We start from the raw sequence: 18,791 nt of genomic DNA on the forward strand, positions 1-18,791 counted from the left end.
CGTAACTCAAGCCATTAATAAACAGTTCAAGGACTTTTATGCCTTGTTATACACTTCTGAATGTTCACCAGATGAAACACTCCTTGACAACTTATTTGGGTCCCTGAATATTCCCTCTATTGACAGTCTATTGCAGTTTTTGCCTTGCTACTTTATGCGGACGTTAAGCTTCTGGCCAAGATGCTGGCGAAGTCTATCCTGCCAAATATCATCTCCACAGACCAAACTGGTTTTTTTCCACAACATTAGGCGGCTACTCGATATACTATACTCCGCCCCGTCCTCTGTCACCCCGGAACTGGTTATCTCAATGGATGCCAAGAAGGCATTTGACCGGGTGGAATGGCCCTATTTGTTTTATACGCTAAAAAGATTTGGGTTTGGCAATAATATTATTTCATGGATCCAACTTTTATATACATCCCCACTCGCTTGCATCTGCACAAATAACAATTACTCTGATTACTTCCCCCTTGAACAGGGGACTCGGCAGGGCTGTCCCCTATCGCCGTTGCTGTTTGCCATTGCTACGAGCCCCTAGCGATCGCCCTTAGGGCTAGCCAGATGATGGGCATCTCAAGGGGAGGTCTTGAGAACAAGCTGTCCCTGTATGCTGACAACCTCCTGCTGTATGTATCCAACCCAGACAGATCTATTCCTCCAGTGTTGGCCTTGTTAGGGGAATTTGGTCGGATTTCGGGCTATAAGTTGAACTATAACAAAAGCGAACTCATGCCCATTAATGCTGCAGCTGTAGCCTACCCACTTTCAAAATTGCCCTTTAAGACATCCCAGGAACATCTAGGTGTGAGAGTAACCAAAAACTATTTGGGTCTGTTCAAATTAAACTTTTTATTTTATTTTTTTAAGATATTTTTTAGGCCTTTTTCAGCTTTATTGGACAGTATACAGTATAGAGAGACAGGAAGAATGGGAGCGAGAGAGAGGGGAAGACATGCGACAAATGTCAGACGGTCGGATTTGAACCGCCAACGTCGCGGCTCGCAATGAGCATGCAGTCAGTGCTCTACAGGCTGCGCCACCCCAAATTAAACTTTTTACCCCTGATGGACCATCTCGCTCAGGACTTTGGTCGTTGTTCTCTCCTCCCTTTGTCCCTTGCTGGCAGGATGAATTGCATAAAAATGAATGTTCTCCCCAAATTTTTGTACCTCTTTTAATGTATACCCATCTTCATTCCAAAACATTTTCTTCATTCACTTGACAGCTGTTTCTCAGTTCATATGGAACAAGAAACCACCCCGAATTCGCAAATGCACTCTACAGAAGCCCAAAGAGATGAGTGGTTTAGCGCTGCCCAATTTCTTGTTTTACTACTGGGCTGCAAATCTTCGATCCATTTTGCATTGGCTCTGCTTCTCTGCTTCTCTAGATCTCTTTTATGTTTCCCCCTGACAAGGTCACCATTTAGTTACTTTAGCAACATCTTAGTCAAGAACTCTCTTAGGATCTGGACCCAGCTCCGATGCCATCTGGGCTCACAGTCGACACCCCTCTTCTCCCCTGTGAACTCCAATCCCTTCTTCCCTCCCTCTATAATGGACGGGGCGTTTGCGACCTGGGCGGAACATGGGATTATCTCCGTGCAGCATCTCTACGTTAATGGGACGTTTGTGTCCTTTGACCAGTTGAACTTGCCAAGGCCCCATTTCCACAGGTACTTGCAGATCCGAGACTTTGTCCGTACACACTTCCCCGGCTTCCCCAACGCCCCTCCCCCCACCATGATTGACAACATACTGAATATAAACCCCTGTGCTAAGGGTGCTATCTCGAAACTGTACAACACTCTCCATGTAACTCCGCCCTTTGCTTCAGAAGCGACACGGGCTGCTTGGGCCAAAGATATTGGTGTTGAGATCACATCAGCGGTATGGCAGTCAGTTTTGAAACGTGTTCACACATCATCTATCTGTGCTCGTCATGGTGTTTCACAGTGTAGAGTGGTTCACAGAGTCCACTGGTCTAGGAGCAAACTCGCTCGTATTGACCCTGATACCGACCCAAATTGTGAAAGATGTCATCAGGGACCAGCTACACTTGCCCACCTGTTTTGGGCTTGCCCCTCACTTTCTCAATTCTGGAAATCTGTTTTTGATTCAATATCAACTATTACCTCGGTCGACATTCGCCCTTCACCTGATTGGCTTATTTGGTGTCTTGCCCACGGGCCACTCTCTCTCTTCCCACTTTGTTGGTTTTGTGGCCTTCCTTACACTGCTAGCTAGGCGGGCCATCCTGATGCGTTGGAAGGGCCCGCATCCCCCATCCCATTCACAATGGGTCAAAGATACCCTTTATTTTATGAAACGGGAAATCATTTAACATTTCTTACACAGAACCGGCCCCAAGTTTGATAAGATCTGGCAGCCTCTTCAAGATCACGCCCGGTTGCTCCTAACTGATTCTGCCCCTAATGGCTGAGCAGCCCTCCCCCTAATACATATCCCATTGAGTGTGGTACCCCCCCCCCCCCCCTCTTTTTTATTTTTTTATTTTTTATATATATTTTATTTTAGTAATTTATTTTATTTTATTTTTATTCTTATTATTTTTTATATTGTTTATTTATTTCTTGTTGATTGATGTGGGCTTGGGAGGGGGGGAGGGAGGGATTTGGGTGGGTTGAGGGATTTCCTGTTGTATTGTTTTGAATGTGTTCCAGAAAATTTAATTTAAAAAACCATGATTTAAAAAAAGAAAGAAAATTACAGTATACTTGTGTATTTTGGTTCGATTACATAAATTGTTCAGTTTTTCAGCCTTCCTTAGACAGCAGTCCTCAGTGGTACTGCTTACAGTTTCACAATGTTATTACTATGCTATTCACATAATTCTGTGTGCATTGGGACATTTGCATTGTTGAACAGATACTATTAAGAAGTGCGTTTCTAGTTGATTGCTTTCATCTTGTGAGAAAATTTTTTATCTCTGTAGCAATAATTAGAGTGATAGTGAATCAAGTAATACCACTTTTATTAATTGGCTTTATTAGTGGGCTAGCTGTAACTGGTTCAATTATTCTTTATTCCATCCGTATTATGTATTCTCCACAATTTTTGGCATTTTTCAGCATACTTACAGAAGTGAACACAGATTGGCACTGTATCTTAGTAATGACTGAGCACGTTTGTTTTATAATATTTATGAAGTCAAAATCCTGCCTTTAAACTATTCAGCTTGCTTAGGAGACGTGTGCTATTACTTTCCTTGTCTCAATGGGGGTGGCCTAGCAGACATCCTGCTATAAGATCCCAAACTTTACAACAGACCTGGCTTTTTACTTTTTGGTTAGAATTGGAAGTTAACACCATAAAGTCCTGCACCTTGGTCTGGCATTCTAGTTTTCTATCGCTGGTGTTTGTGGAATATTGGCTGTCTTCAGGTTTTGAGAATTCTTGGAGGAAACAAGCTGGGTTTTGGTATTTTCATTCATCCATTTCCATTGTGATTGTTACGTGTCTGTGTTTGTAACCTTCATTGTTGTAAGGTACAGGTACCAAATCTTTAGATTAGACATGAATCTTTGTAACTTTTTAAGTTTTTAAACTGTTGACATACTTGTGTTCAGTATTGAGTGTGCTGGACATTTAAACGAGTGTGTTGACCAGTGGCATCACCAGCATCGGGCCTCCGGGGCTTCAGCCGGGAATCTTTTTTGACTTTGAGTGTTCTCGCTGTGTGCAGAGTTCTTTGCTAATTTCCCGACTGACTGATAAAAACATAAGCACCGATTTCGTACACATTGCGGACAGGCAATGAGAGTGTGACTGTGGGCTGTCTGAGACTGCTCCAGCCGTGTAACGTCTATCCCGGTTTCTCCACAATTCAAGTTATGCTGCGTTCCATTTACCATCGGAGGTCGGAATTTCCAACTTCCGACCTCCAAGCGTTCCAGATTCACGACGCCAAACATAAACAAAAAACTTGGCTGACCATGAAATACTGGTGGTGTTTATGTGGCAAGTGTATAACCACATGAACTGTCCGCATCTTGCACTGACCCAACGGCAGAAATGATACGACTTAACTATACTCCGGTTTAGCCACATTAGTAGCTAATCAGCAAAAGAAAGTAAATGGTATATTTCCAAATGGTCACATGTTTTTGGGTATTTTTTATATTTTCCCAAATAACTTATGTGCAGAGAAGATAACTTTAAGAGATAATTGGCAAACTAATAACATCGGAAACATTGCTTCACATCCGTTTGCACACAGAGCAGGCTTTACTGTAGATGAAATCTGAAAGTTTGTAAACAAAAGTCACTAAGATACTTGCGGGTGGCCAGAGCTGTGTAGAAACAGTTGGCATGGGACTGAGCTAACTGGCCAATCACAACCAAATTTGTTAATGTGTGTCAACATTCTAGACTAATGCAAATGTATCACGCAGCAGTGAGATGGCCTCAAGTGGCCAGCAACACTATTTTCGAGGAGCAGACTGAAGCGATAAGATGGACGTTAAATTATAGGCTAGGCTACATGTTCAGTTAAAACCTGCTGCGACTTGTGGTTACAAAACGACCCCACTGTTACTTTTTAAGCCATGCTGTTGGCAGGTTCCAATATAAATGCCAGTGTAAAAGTGCTTGTGCGCAAGAAGCGAATGCTCATAGCGGGTTATCGCAACAACGCTCCCTGATGAAGTAACCCTCAAATTCAAAAGAATTGCCCTTGGCTATGGGCGAGTTGGCTGGTAACGCATTTGTCTATCAAATCTTTGGACGAGTGAGAGGCTGGGGTTCAAATGGTAAATGGTTATATATAAATGGTTGGCATTTATATAGCGCCTTTATCCAAAGCGCTGTACAATTGATTGATGATTCATACACACACTCAGACACCAACGGCGATTGGCAGCCATGCAAGGTCACCAACCAGCTCATCAGGAGCATTTTGGGGGTTCGGTGTCTTGCTCAGGGACACTTCGACACAGCCCGGGCGGGGGATCGAACTGGCAACCCTCCGACTGCCATACGACTGCTCTTGCTGCCTGAGCCATGTCGCCCCCAAATCTCTCGTGAATGAAGTATGTCTTGGAATAGACATATGCTCCTTTCCATTGCTAAAGCCTTTGAATAGGTTTAGAATCATCTGTCAACAATAAAATACTCTATCATTACCAGCAAGGAGTAGGGTGCTAAATCAATTGGGCTATGTTTAAGAGACTGTTAGCCTTGTATTTAAAAATGAATGAATAAAAATCATTGACAAAGTTTCAGAGAAAAGTGATTTCTTTAGAAAGGTTAGGCATTGAAGGTCAGTTCAGGCTAATCAAAAAGCAACAAATAAACAACAAAAATGAACAAAAGATGTTTCGTATTCTTTAATTATATTCTGTCCTGTTGAAAGATGATGAGCATTTGCCTTCCTCACTGTGGAGTGCAGTCGTGGGTGATAGGAAGAAATTGCCAAAAGATATCAAGAATAACCCAATTATATATAACACTATTAGAGTGTGGCAGGAAATTCGTAAACATTCAGGGGGTGATAGATGTCTCATTCTTGACCCCTATCATACAGAACCAGGAGTTTCCTCCAGGTCTCCCACCCAATATTTTTGACGTGTGGCCTGACAATGGGCCACGTCCGACTTATACCATGATAGGACATTAATGACTTTTCAACAACTACAGTCAAAATTTTGTATCCCCAATAAGAGCTTATATGGTTTCCTCCAGATAAGCCATTTTGTTAATTCCAAGATCTTACCTTCTCCTGACCCAGCTACTTACAGTGATGTGGAGAGGTTCCTTATTGACCAGAAATATTTCACCCATTTTATTTCCTCCTTTTACATCCTTCTTTATTCTCTCAGTCCAGATGAGATCACAAGTGTCTGACAGAAGTGGGAGAGAGATTTTGCCACTGAATATGTTGAGGATGACTAGCAGTATAAAAATACACTGAATACCTAGAACACCTCACATACTAAACAAGATGGGCTGCCTGGCCTCACCCTTGTGTATGTTAGATTTTGGTGTTTTCCTTAGTAATATATCAGTCTCAATAATAAAAACCTGTATGTCTCCACTCCTTATCCTGTCTCTGTCTGGGTGTTAAGTACCCTTTTTCAAATGCAAGCTCTCCCCCAAAACTTAGGAGCCGAGAGCCATTGGAAAGCAACCCCAGGTGAGTAGAAATTATGTGTAAAGAATCATTGATCTAGCCAGGAAGAGGAACCAAGAAAGGATTGAATTATAACATGTATGAAGACTTCCTCCTGGCTAGATCCCCCTTTGTTTAGAAATTGTACTTAAACTGTGCCATGTTTCAATATTGGTGTGTAAGATTGGTGAAAGTTCAGGAGAACGTACACACTGCCTGGAACCACAAATAAAGAGCTGAAACTTGTCTTACACCCTCGAATTTCGAGTAACGACTCTTTCTTTCCTGAAACGCAATTCGAAGTACCAGCAGCGAAACAGTTATAATATTGAAGAAGAAACAAGAAGTTCTTCATGTACTACGTGCCAAGGAGAGATTGGAATATATTACCATTGCTTCTGGCAGTGTAAACTGATCAAACGATTCTGGGGTACAATCTCACAGGCGCTGAGTGGCATCTTTCAGATACAAATTAAGAGAGACCAAGGCTTTTTCATTCTTGGCCTTCCTCCAAGAGAGATGACTCTAACCTGTGTACAGTTCAAGCTTTGTGACAAACTATTACTATTAGCTAGAAAATTCTTTTCTTTTTTTTTAAATACATTTTTTCCCTTTTTCTCCCAATTTGGTAGCCAATTGGACCCCGTCTGATTCAATTAGAGCTAGTATTAGATACACCGCCCACACCCCGTCCCTTGGCGGCCAACGGGAGAGCGACACGCTTTCTTCAAGCCGTCTCGCCTACCAAGTTGTAACCGTGATTCCGAGGCGCCCGAGGTGCTTGTTTTTGTGCGGCGATCTACTAACCCTGCCAAGTCCCTCCCTCTGGAGCAGCGAGCCAATTATTGCTGCTCCACGTGAGCCGGCCAAACTTGGCTTTAGAAAATGCATTTTGATTAACCTCTTCACGCCAGACGCCCCCTAGCGGAAGTGTGGCCGCCTCGGGATTACTTTTAATTGATAAAAAGAAACCATTAACATTTCTATTTTTGAAAGCATTCTTATTTTACAACGTTTTTTCACACCTGCCTAAAACTTTTGCACAGTACTCTACTGTGGGAAAGGGCACACATTTTAACAGGCTGAACTAATTTGTAACATCATCCTGGTGTGTGCCAGTCAGTAGGCATGGTCCTCGGATTTCCCTGCTTCCTTCCTGCAAACCGTGCCCTTGCCACCAACTTCCACCGTCAGAATGCTTTGGCTGACCCTGGTCGATGGAGTCAGTACTGCCGCTTTTATCACGAGAGATTCCTTCTTGATGGTACTGTACCCAATCTCCCTGGGGCTGAGCTTGTGTCTGATGTAGAGGACCAGTTGATGGCTCCTACCCGTCCACCTCCTGGGACAGCATCGACCCCAATTCTCTATCCGAGGCATCAGTCTGCAGGAGAAAAGGTTGAGAGAAGTGTGACCACCACATAAGCACGCTTTAATCTTCAGGAACACCACCTGGCTCTGCTCTATTCACTGCACCGGGCTCCCTATCGAGTGAGGTCCGTACTAGCGAGAGGAGAAGAATCTGGGATAAGCCAACAATAGTAGTTCACTAACTAGTTCACTATATTGCGGAGGGGAACCGCCTCCAGATACCAGGTGGCATTGTGCTTCACTCTAATGGTCCGACGAGTCCTTGCCAATTATTTTAGAGTGGACCTCTATTAAGCGTAATGGATGCAAAGGTCACCCTCGACTGCAGCAAAAGAGTAATGAACACACCCCCCTTGTCGGGCCTCTTCTTGCAATCTCTATAATCCCCGGTCAATCATGTCCCAGATCATGTCCCAGAATCGGAAGGGGGCTGCGGGTACTAACCAGAGCCAGCATGCTATGCTTCTGACAACCCACAAAATTCTCCAGTCTCCAGATTCGACTCGTCAATAAGGACCCGTGAACAATAAGTGTCTGCCAAATGGCATCGTGAAAATGACGATGTGAATAATGTCACAGCCAATGATTATTTTTCAGTTATTCATATGAAAGATATTCCTTAGTTAAAACACACCAAAAGCCGTTTTACGCGTTTCACTCATAATTGTTTATTATGAGTGAAATTCATATATTAATAATGCATGAAGATTAAGAAATCGCAGTGGTCTTATTCATCTAATTTAAAACATTTTAAAACAATTAATATTATGTGCATTTGGAAGTCAAGAGTCTTAAGGTTTCTGTCAATATGTTTGTTGCATGCATCTGTATGGTAAAATCTAACAAAGTTAATCATCCAAATAAATTAATCTGAGTTTGTCGGCTTTGCCGGCGAAGCTCCCAACCCCAGAGGGCAAAAGGGCTTTTAAAAGGGCAATTAATTTCAAGAAAGTGGGCCAGCATTGTCCTTGTCGGAGAGAGCTTGGAGTTTCTGATTTTAAAGAAGGGTTTTACTTGGGATGTGCACAGATATCCAAATAAATGATTGACCGTGGGTGGTACCAGTATTCAATCTAACAATACTATTCGGTTACTCTAATTGTGCACGTTGCGTTAAAAAAAAAAAAACAAGCAAACAAGTTGTGATTCATCATGGCGTGTTCAATGTGATGCAGCTTAAACTAAAGAGATAAGACTGATTGCAAATATGACAGCAATGGAGATGCACAATAGGTAAGATTTTTGTGTTAAAACATTGTTTCAAGTAAATAATCCTATCGTTGAAAAAGGCTGACATGTTGACTCACCCTCTGCCTGTGTTTATAGTCCTTAGATTCTGGTTTCAAAATATACAGTTGACGGACCGTCACTCTACCAAAACATTGTACAGCTCTACAATGGCGCGACATGGCTCATACCGTAAGAGCAGTCGGAGGGTTGCCGGTTCAATCCCCCGCCCGGGCTGTGTCAGTGTCCCTGAGCAAGACACCTAACCCCCAAATGCTCCTGACGAGCTGGTCGGCGCCTTGCATGGCAGCCGATCGCCGTTGGTGTGTGAGTGTGTGTATGAATGGGTGAATGAGAAGCTTCAATTGTACAGCACTTTGGATAAAGGCGCTATATAAATGCCAACCATTTACAACAATTCAAGCTCATTGGTAGAAAATTGGTTCTAATTGCCACAGCCAATGATGTGGGGGCTTATTCTGATTTTCCTCGTGTAGCTGCCCAAATTTCTCTCCAGACAAGCTATCACTGAAACTCTGTATACTATTGTTTATTATCCAAGTGAAGACTACATATCTATTTATAAAACAATACCTGTTCGCTCTTGGTAGCAACAAGCAAATTAGCCATAGTTTGCTCAACAAATTTACAAATATCCCTGAACATTGGAATGAGCGTTGCGAGCATTGCCAATATCAGGTGGATATTTGTATATTCAGAAGAGACGGCAGGCTCTCTTGCATTTGTCAGTGTCAGCTTTCCAAAACAGTGCAGGAGAGCACTGAACTGTATAATAACGCTTTATATTACGCGTTATATTCATAGACTGTGGAAAGCTTAAACAGTGTTGTGGTTTGAGGGTGTTTGTTGTTGCAATTCCTCTCTTGACCGTTTGGAGTCTGAAATTGCCTATTGTACCTTTGTACTTTTGTATTAACAATGTGGCTTAAAGCATGTCAGCTCATTATTCCACCAATTCTGTAGATTTAGGTAATTTAATGTTAAATATCCTCAATCCAGACCTCAAATCATAAAGATTACATTAAGTACTCGTGGCTAGAATTAGAAAAACAAAAATTCAAAAGCAATGCAATACAGTTTGAAAGCAACACGCTGGTTATACAAGGGATTTGTCAAAGATCCAGCTAGCTAGTGGTTTACCCCAGTCCAAGGTATATATTTTTACCACTCATGTAATTACGCACACAAATCCAATATAGGTCAGAATCCACTGTATATAGGGGAAATATATATACTGTTTACTAGTCAACATAAATCAATGGGATTGGACCGCCAGGCTTCGTCTGGAACTATTTGAAGCCTTCGTGAACCACATGACAGTTTTGACCTCTGTTGTGTATTTTTTGGGCTTTTTCTATGATTTCAGAAATATGTGTGTAAGACGCATGTTTAACACTCTAGTCACATTGTAGGTTAGCTACTGTGTATAAATTGATGGTAATTTCACTGAAACCAAGATATTTTAAGAAAAGAGGTTGTGTGTATTCCTGCTAATATATTTAAATCATTTGCGTTGTCATTGGTCAGTGATAAACTTCCTGGTTTGTGGTGTGCATTCGTCACACATAAGTCCCCTAGCAACAAAAGTTTACAAGCTTTAGAGAATAGAAAACTTATTAAAGCAAACAAACTTTATTTTCTGGCAAGTTAGCAATTTATATTTTGTTATTTCGTTGTACTGTAACAGTTATACATGACAAATACTTCCAAATTTTTGGAAAATCGGTCAAACGAGTTTGCCCTCCCTACCATAAGGGAAAAACTATATGCTTTATAATGGATTTTTTTTTTCCATTAATTAAAGTGCTTTTTGGACCCTGAGATCTTTTTGACCCTATGCTGCTGAAAATATCGTAATTCCCACTTTTTCATGAGTCAAAACAGTAGATTTTACGATTTATAGCAAAACGTAATTTTGCCATTTGGATAGATTTGGAGACACAAAGGTGCACTGCTTAAGTTTTGCTCTATAGATCTTGCACGCTTGGAGTCAAGGAGTTTATGATTCAGAAAATTGATAGGTTTACCCGATTTACATTTGGGGGACTGTATTTTATTGCAACTTTTGTTTGCATTTTCACCTACATTGTTTTCAATTTGCGGCACTTTATTTCATAATTTAGTTTAGTTATACTCAAGTTATGTTACTATTGTAAATGGTGCAAGTGTCTTGCTTCATTTAAACCACCTTCCAAGTCTCTGTGATACTCACCTCTGGAGTTATAAAGCCTCAAAGTAGAACAATGCAAAATTAGATAAGGGTTGCCAAATTTGGCATTTATGCAAATTGGATAAAATGGGTTGTTTGGGTGAGAAAATTTGCCCAAGGCTGGCTGATGTTTAGTATTCTGGCAACAAATGTTGACCATGGCAGTTAATGAGTTCAGTGGTGTATTTTGTGAAAATGGCTCTTATTTGTTAATCTGTTTTGTGTTGCAGAGGAAGGAAACCTTCGTGGAGCATCCAAGCTCTGGTGAGTATGTCCGGGGTGATTTCCTTGTCAGTTTTTCTGGGGATGGACATGGCCCTCCCAACATACTTGAGTAGTAAGGGTGGCCTATAGCGGTTAAGGTACATGACTGGGACCCACAAGGTCGTTGGTTTGGCCCTTAAACCTGCATTGCTCCAGGGGAGGATTGTCTCCTGCTTAGTCTAAAATCAACTGTAAGTCGCTCTGGATAAGACCGTCTGCCAAATGCCATTAATGTAATGAATGTAGTAGAGAAGTTTGGGAACTGGGCTTTTAAAGATATTGATTCCTTGGTGGGGCACTGCCATTGTACCCTTAAGCAAGGTACTTAACTTGAATCTCTAAATATCCAGCTGTGTAGATAGATTGAATGTAAGTGCAAGATGTGTATTTTGCTTGCTCTGGGTTTCATTTGAAGTTTTGCCTCTGCAGTAAGCTCTGACATGTTCTGAAAGTAGGGGACACAGCAATTTGACATTTTTCCATCATAATGAGAAATTGATAAAACAGTTGCGATATCATTTGTATTTGTAAAAATGCCATTGTTCTTTTTTAGCTGGGTTAATTAATTAATTGTTGTCACAGCTCATGATTCACTGTATACATTGAGGCAGACAAGTTTTTCCATGCATAAAGAGAACAATTGGAATGAAGTTTAAAGTTCAAGTTCAAGTTCAAATTTAAGTACTGCCTTAAGCTGGATATCCACGATTTTGCCATCGCAAACAAAATTTGAAAATTAGAAATTAATTTTGTTCTGAGCCAAAATTGACCATCTTGGATCTCTGTGTGACATACCCAAAGATGGCTGGACGTTTAATTCACGGCACTTTTAAAATGGTATCGCTTTAATATCCAAAAGGAAAGCGAGGAAGAAAACATGTTTAGAATTATTTTTTCGGGGCAAAAGCTTTTGCTCCACCATCCTCAAATTCTGTCCATGGATGACGTAGCCTGTGTAACCATAGGATGGAATCTCTGCTCTTACAGAATTCTTGCTTTTAAATCTTATAATTGGCTAAATAAATAGCAGAAGTTCATTACCAATATTTCAATAATTTCATTCTTCAAGTAAATACAAGTGAACTGAAACTATAATTAAAAATAGTTTTTCACTCAACCACAACAAGATGGCAAATGTGAGCACTCCATTCCATAGCTATCCGGTAAACAGTGCACCCATTAGTGACAGATTCAGCTTGCTTTAAATTACGTTCCACTTTAACACATTCCATTACTTTGATCGATTGAGCTATTTTGTGACAAAAACACAAACAGAAAAATGTGGCACAGTTTGCGATTCCTGCATCCTAGGCTAGCTGCTACACCATCTGCACTAGCGTAGAAGATTCTGTGTTCGGAGACTCGTTAATCCTGGGATTGGGCCCCCAAATGTCATAGGCCTTGACACACGCCTGAGAGGATTGAGAAGCTGACACAGGGAGATGTCGAAAGTCTGGATTGCAATGCTGTTTTATTCAGTCTCAGAGGAGCGGGGAAGGGAGAGCGAACAAACTATAAATTAACAAAAAAGGTCTTTGCCCATCACCCTACTGAGGAAAAGAGCACACATTTAACAGCCTGAAGTCCAGGTTTGTGCCTACTTAACCAGAAGGCATGGTCCTCAGATTGTCCTGCTTCCTTCTCGCAAACCTGGTCCTCAGATTGTCCTGCTTCCTTCTCGCAAACTGTGCCCTAAAGTATCTGACAAAGTTCAGTTATCAATCTTAACCACCCTTCCCATGTGGTCATGCTTTTTTCACAAACCTCACAAAATCAGCCTATTCCCAAACTTCCCAACATCACCATCTCCTACACGAGGGTGCAAGGGAATAGCCCCTTCCCATTTCATAATTCAGAACAGAACAGAACTAGGCATGGCTTCCATATTTCATCCATCTGTTGAGCCTATTATTGTGCCTTTTATTTGTTTTGCCAGTCTGGAGATTTTTTTAATTTTTTTTCATTATTACATTTTTTGTACAGGTAACATCGTGCTTTTAATCACTTTTGTCCATCACAGAAAGCCATGCTTTTTGTATTTAAAAGAACATTGCTAGAAACAGAGCATGCTCAACTGGCATTGCTAAAATAATAAAAACAGGGTTGGTTGTGTGTTTGTTTGTATGAGTTACCCTCCAGAAACGGAAAAGAAATGGGGAAAGACTTCTGTGCCATAAAATAATTGCGCTTCTGGGAGAAATGAAATATGTCATGGAACCTCCGATACAGCGGTCCTATTCTATCCTGGCAATAGTCAAACAACATTTCTGTAATACATGTTGTAATACATGATCAAGAACCGCACTACTTAATTTCTCGGCCGCAGTGTCTGCAGGCATTTGCTTCAACCGCCCGGTACACAAGCTGATTTCACTAATTAGCTTATTATCTTAACCAAGCAGGTAAAATAATGACTGAAATCAGGTGGTGTAGTGCATTGTCAGAGCGAATACCTGCAGACTGCAGCCCGCAGGATGAGGAGTTTAGTAGCCTTGATCTAGAAGGAAATATATTAGGATCTTGTACAAGCAGAAGATGTTCTAAAGCCTGAATACCCCCTTCATGGGGAATATTTGAATACAAGCTCTCTACTTCAAAAGGATTCAACAATAGAAATCACATCACCCAAATTTTTTTATGAAAGAAGGTATTTTTTCAACCAGTGGTCCAATAAAAAAAAATCTACAAAAGTGGACAATGGAGAAGTTTGAGGATCAATACCCGCAATAATAGAAGGAGCACCCTAATCTACTAGTTTTGCACTCTGTTATGCAGGCATATGTGTCGCCGCATGGAAAACGGGGTTACAGCAGACAGTTGAAAAACTGTCAGATTATATTTTGGTCAAAAATTTGATAAACGCAGATTTGTGATCTTCAAATACTTGTCTATCATTCGGATATAAATCCATTACGTTTCACAGTGAGAAAATATTTTAAAATGTAAATATTAAATCTACTGATTTCCTGTTGGTCCTCCACATTCGTCTTTGCTGGTGCATCAGCTGTAGCTTTGCAAATTAATTGGTGATGAAAATTATGTATATGTTAACTGACCGACTCAAACAACCTCTGTCGAAACATTCCTACCAGATTGGGCTAACGTTAATTCACCATGTTCCGAACCGAACAAAGGGAATTGGCGCCGCTTCCACCAAACGTTAACATCCGTACAGTGGTAGTTTTTCTCCTGAGGAATGTGGTTTATGGTTATTGTTGACTATCCCAGACACTAAAACACTGATTGATGTGAATATTTACAAATAACTGTACAACATCCCTTGGTGCGGAAAACCTATTCTATTCACTGTTATGCAGGCTGATCCGAGTCCAAAGAGTTTGTAGTCTCTCGCTTGCAACAGCTTCCCCACCACAATGCCTCAGTGGATCACCATTACCATTTCCAGTTTTTCTGAAAACAGAAGGACTTTACACACACGAAAAAAACAAAGCTGATATGGAAGTTTTTTTTATTCGTCATGAAAGTTGCACTGTTTGGAACATAGTGAGCTAACTTGGTGAGTTTATGTTACCCATTTTACCCATTAACCCAGCGTCCTCTCACAAAATATTGATTGCAATATTGGTAACACTCTGTACCTAGTTATGCAGAAGAAAATGCCCTTGTTATCCTCTGGAGGGTTTTCTTTTCTTTTCCTCTATTTTCAGTGGACACACAGAGTTTTTGTGAGTTTTTTCCCCCGCGTACAACGCCTGTTCTCGAATTCTATTGTTGCATCACGCTAGCCTTTGCTCGGTAGAACTTGCCCTCGATATGAGTGCTGACATTTATTATAAATATAGTAATAATACTATACTGTAGTCCTACTAATGTTATAAGAATAATAACCGTTGTAACCTACCCGTCAGTGGGGAAACTGCCAGACATAGCTTTCTATTCAATTTCCCCAACAACGAATATCTGACTTTAATTCAGTTCAATATAGCTGGATACAAGAACACTAATAACAGCTCAGCTGTGTGTGGCATACACAATTAACTGCATGATATACGTTAACTAAGCCTGATGCAATGTCAGCTAATGCAGTTAGTGTGATATTATTCACATGTTTTCAAATACATGTTACACATTATGTATTCCAATTATAACAGAAATTGACGCTCACAATGTTTATAAAGTACTTTTTAAGTAAGTTACTGATCACAATGTGCTAATATCATCGACTGCGGCTGAAACACGACCAAACCACGTCATTTGGTCAAAGATAATAACGTGACTAAGATAACACGCTCATTTTGGCCAATCTTCCTGGGAGACTTGACAGGGAAACACATTGGAACTTGTAATCGCCATTGTCTCATTAACATTCTGCCTTCTGTCACCACGTAGTTAGCTCATTTCGACAGACTGCAGTCCATAGTTAGTTAACTCATACTGTATGGACTAACTTAGTATATTTTTTCCTGTTGAACAAGTGTGAACAGCCACATAAACAAATGCTTACGAGGACATAAATACCGGCGTCGTAAAGAGTTTATTTGGTGCAATGTTTTTTGGAAAGTATCAAAATTTGAAAATGGCTATGTATGCTTGGTTGCTTGGACTCTTGATGGTGCTGGAGAAGGTACAAATATGTACCTACATTTGTAAATGTATGCAAGTAAGATCGTCAGGAGTGTTTATTCAACTGTGTAACCTACCGATGCATATAGTGCAAATGGAATAGACAGCGAACGTTACTGAACGTTACTGAAAATGAGCATTTCTGTACAACAACAAACAACTCGTCGGCATTGTTTTGGAATCATGTTTGCACTTTATATTACGATACAATTATTAGATTTGTGGTAAATGGTCAAGAACCACAATTTAGCGCATTTTTGCTGTCAGTAAGATTTATCAGCTATTTCAACTTCTGAAATCTCAAGTTCAGAATCTGCATAACCTCATTGTGACGACTTTATCAAGTGAGCGCTCTAATGATGTTCTAATCATATATTTGTGATGGTACAAGTTTGGGCCAGGACTAATTTCATATTTTGTTTGTCGGATGTCGCCCTGCTAGTGCCAGCACAGGGGATGTGTATTGACCACCAGTTGAGGTCTTTCTAACAGTGGATACACTCTTAAAAAACCATAAGACAATATGATATTTTAGCTTTCAGAAAATAAGTAAATGATCCCATCTACTTGCCAGTTTATTTTGTAAGAGGCCTCTTCCTTGTGTTCTGTTCGGAGTTAAGTTAGGCTCCAGCCTACATGACAAAAAGAAAAAAATTTTAATGGAAAAACTTGACTTACTAAAGAAATGCAGACTGTTTGTGCCATCTTCAGGAGCGAATGGCTATTCAGCTACGTAATGGTCGACGCATTGAAGCTAATCGCAGAATAAGCGTGGTTGAAAGTAATTTCCCACATAAAACAATCGCTCAAAATGCATTCACTGCAATGGGCCTTGTGACAAAGATGTTGAAAATGGGATTCATTATTGTGACTAATAGCCGACAAAATCACATCAGTAATACAAAAAAATAATGGTTTATTTCAATAAACATAGGCTAACGTAGACTCCTAACTGAACACGGGGAAGCTACAGCTTCCACCAGAAGTTAACGTCTGTTCAATGGTAGTTTTCCTCCTGAGGAATGTGGTTTATTATTATTAATAAACACATAAATACATAGAGAAAACAACAAATAAATAAACAACTACCATGTATGTAACTCGTACCAAGTTTTTATGTAAACAGAAGGAAGAAAAAGTGAATTCATACAACTAGCAACTAACAGCACTAAATCAAGCAATCAAGCGGAGTGTTTTAGTGTGAGGATAGTCAATAAGCAACCTTAATCATAAACCACTTTCCTCAGGAGAAAAACTACATCTCATGACCGTGAACTACCGTGGCTTGATTGCAAAGGTAAAAGCAGTACATTTAATTTATATCAAACTTGAAAAGCGTCTATACCACCCAACAAGCCCGAGGAAGGAACAGACTTGTTTCTTTGTAGTCGGCCAATCCCCAGCTTTGATGGCCTCCACCTTACCCATTTCAGGTCTGATCACCCCTCACCATAGGACATAGTCCAAGGAACCCTTTGCCAGGGCATACTTTCCAGGATAGATGGTCAGCTCTGCTTGCTGGATCAGGGTGAAAACATGCTTCAAATGTTGCAGGTCTTCCTCCCAGCTGATACTGTAGACAATGTCATCCAGGTAAGCCGCAACAAAGTTCTCTGCCGCCCTAAGTACACGGTCCATCAGCCTTTCGAAAGTTGCTGGGGCACCGTGCAATCCAAAGGGCAGGACCGTGAACTTGAAGTGGCCAAAAGAGGTTCTGAAGGCAGTCCTTTCTTGGGTCTAAGCTGCCAGGGGCAGCTGCCAGTACCCCTTACATAAATCAAGGGTCATGATGGCTTTGCCTAGCTGTTCGACCAGTTCATCAACCCTTGGTATAAAATTTTCCGAGTTATGGATGTGATGCTTTGACTTGTGGTAGAACCTATGCACTTGTAAGTCGCTTTGATTTAAAAGCATCTGCCAAATGACTAAAATGTAAATGTTGTTTTTCATTTGTTTTGTTGTGAATTTTCTATTTTCTATTTTCAAGGCGTATTGAGTTTTCTATCCTGACGCTTTGACATCTTCCGTGGTCTACCTGTATGTTTTCCTATAACCTTCCCATTTTGTTTATACTTGCACCAAATTTTAGACACAGCTGACTGAGAACAACCATCGACTTTTGCCACACTTGGATTTCCTTCTTGAAGGCGTTTCATAATCCTTTCCATTGTTTCAATTGACAACTCTCTTCTTGGAGCCATGTTTCCCTTCAATTAGCCAAGTCCAACAGCTTGTTAAGGTCTGCAAACACTCCCTTTTAACAACAGACTAATTTGCATATTCAGACTTGTGCTGGTATTTGTTTTAGAAATACAAATTCCAAAGTGATTCCATAATTTTCTCATCAACATTGAGTAATTCCATATTTTCTCCCTCTATCTTCAATTATTTTTGTCAATTTTTTAAGTATGTTTCATGAAGCCAGATTGTTCAGATTTGTGTCAGATCTGTGATTTGTTTATTTGCTATGAATAGGGAGGGCAAAGTGGAGCTTTAGAATGTAGTGTGCACGTGTGCTGTGTGTGCACGTGAGTTCGCCAATACAAAACGTAATTTGTCCACTTTTTTACTTCACAGTAGAGGTGATCAAACTTACAATAAGTAAGTGCTAGCGTGGCCTTTACTGGTCTCTGTACGATGTTAGCATGATGTAGCTAGCATACGCGAATAGCACGAAGCCATGCAATTTGCTTTTTAACGGCACTTGGTCATTCAAACTATATAAATAAAAGCATTCGATTACGTTCAATGGCACCAAAAATTTCTTTCCATAATTTTATTTCCATAAATGGCAAAAGTCCCACCATAGGATTGTTTTAAACCTTTAAAAGTTATACATTTTCTGAATCATCATTCATTTCTCTTGGCCGCTATCGGTGATTCCGCGTGATCAGAGAGTTCAGTTGCTATGTAAATTATGTTAGAAGGATACAACACGGTTATTTGCTACTTAAACGTAGGCGCCAGGTACTTTGGACTTATA

At 40.5% G+C, this 18,791-nt stretch overlaps 1 protein-coding gene across 3 annotated transcripts in view; it reads left to right on the forward strand.

Annotated features, from left to right (window-relative positions):
* The window catches only part of ccdc61 (coiled-coil domain containing 61), a 63,856-nt gene that overhangs the window by 38,354 nt on the left and 6,711 nt on the right, over window positions 1–18,791 (forward strand). For all 3 annotated transcript variants that reach the window (XM_061248885.1, XM_061248884.1, XM_061248886.1), the window contains one exon: window positions 11,191–11,224. In XM_061248885.1, coding sequence (XP_061104869.1) covers window positions 11,191–11,224 — 34 coding nt within the window. The remainder of the gene's footprint in view (window positions 1–11,190; window positions 11,225–18,791) is intronic.

Source organism: Conger conger, chromosome 7 (assembly GCF_963514075.1).
Source record: "Conger conger chromosome 7, fConCon1.1, whole genome shotgun sequence".
Lineage (NCBI taxonomy): Eukaryota > Metazoa > Chordata > Actinopteri > Anguilliformes > Congridae > Conger > Conger conger.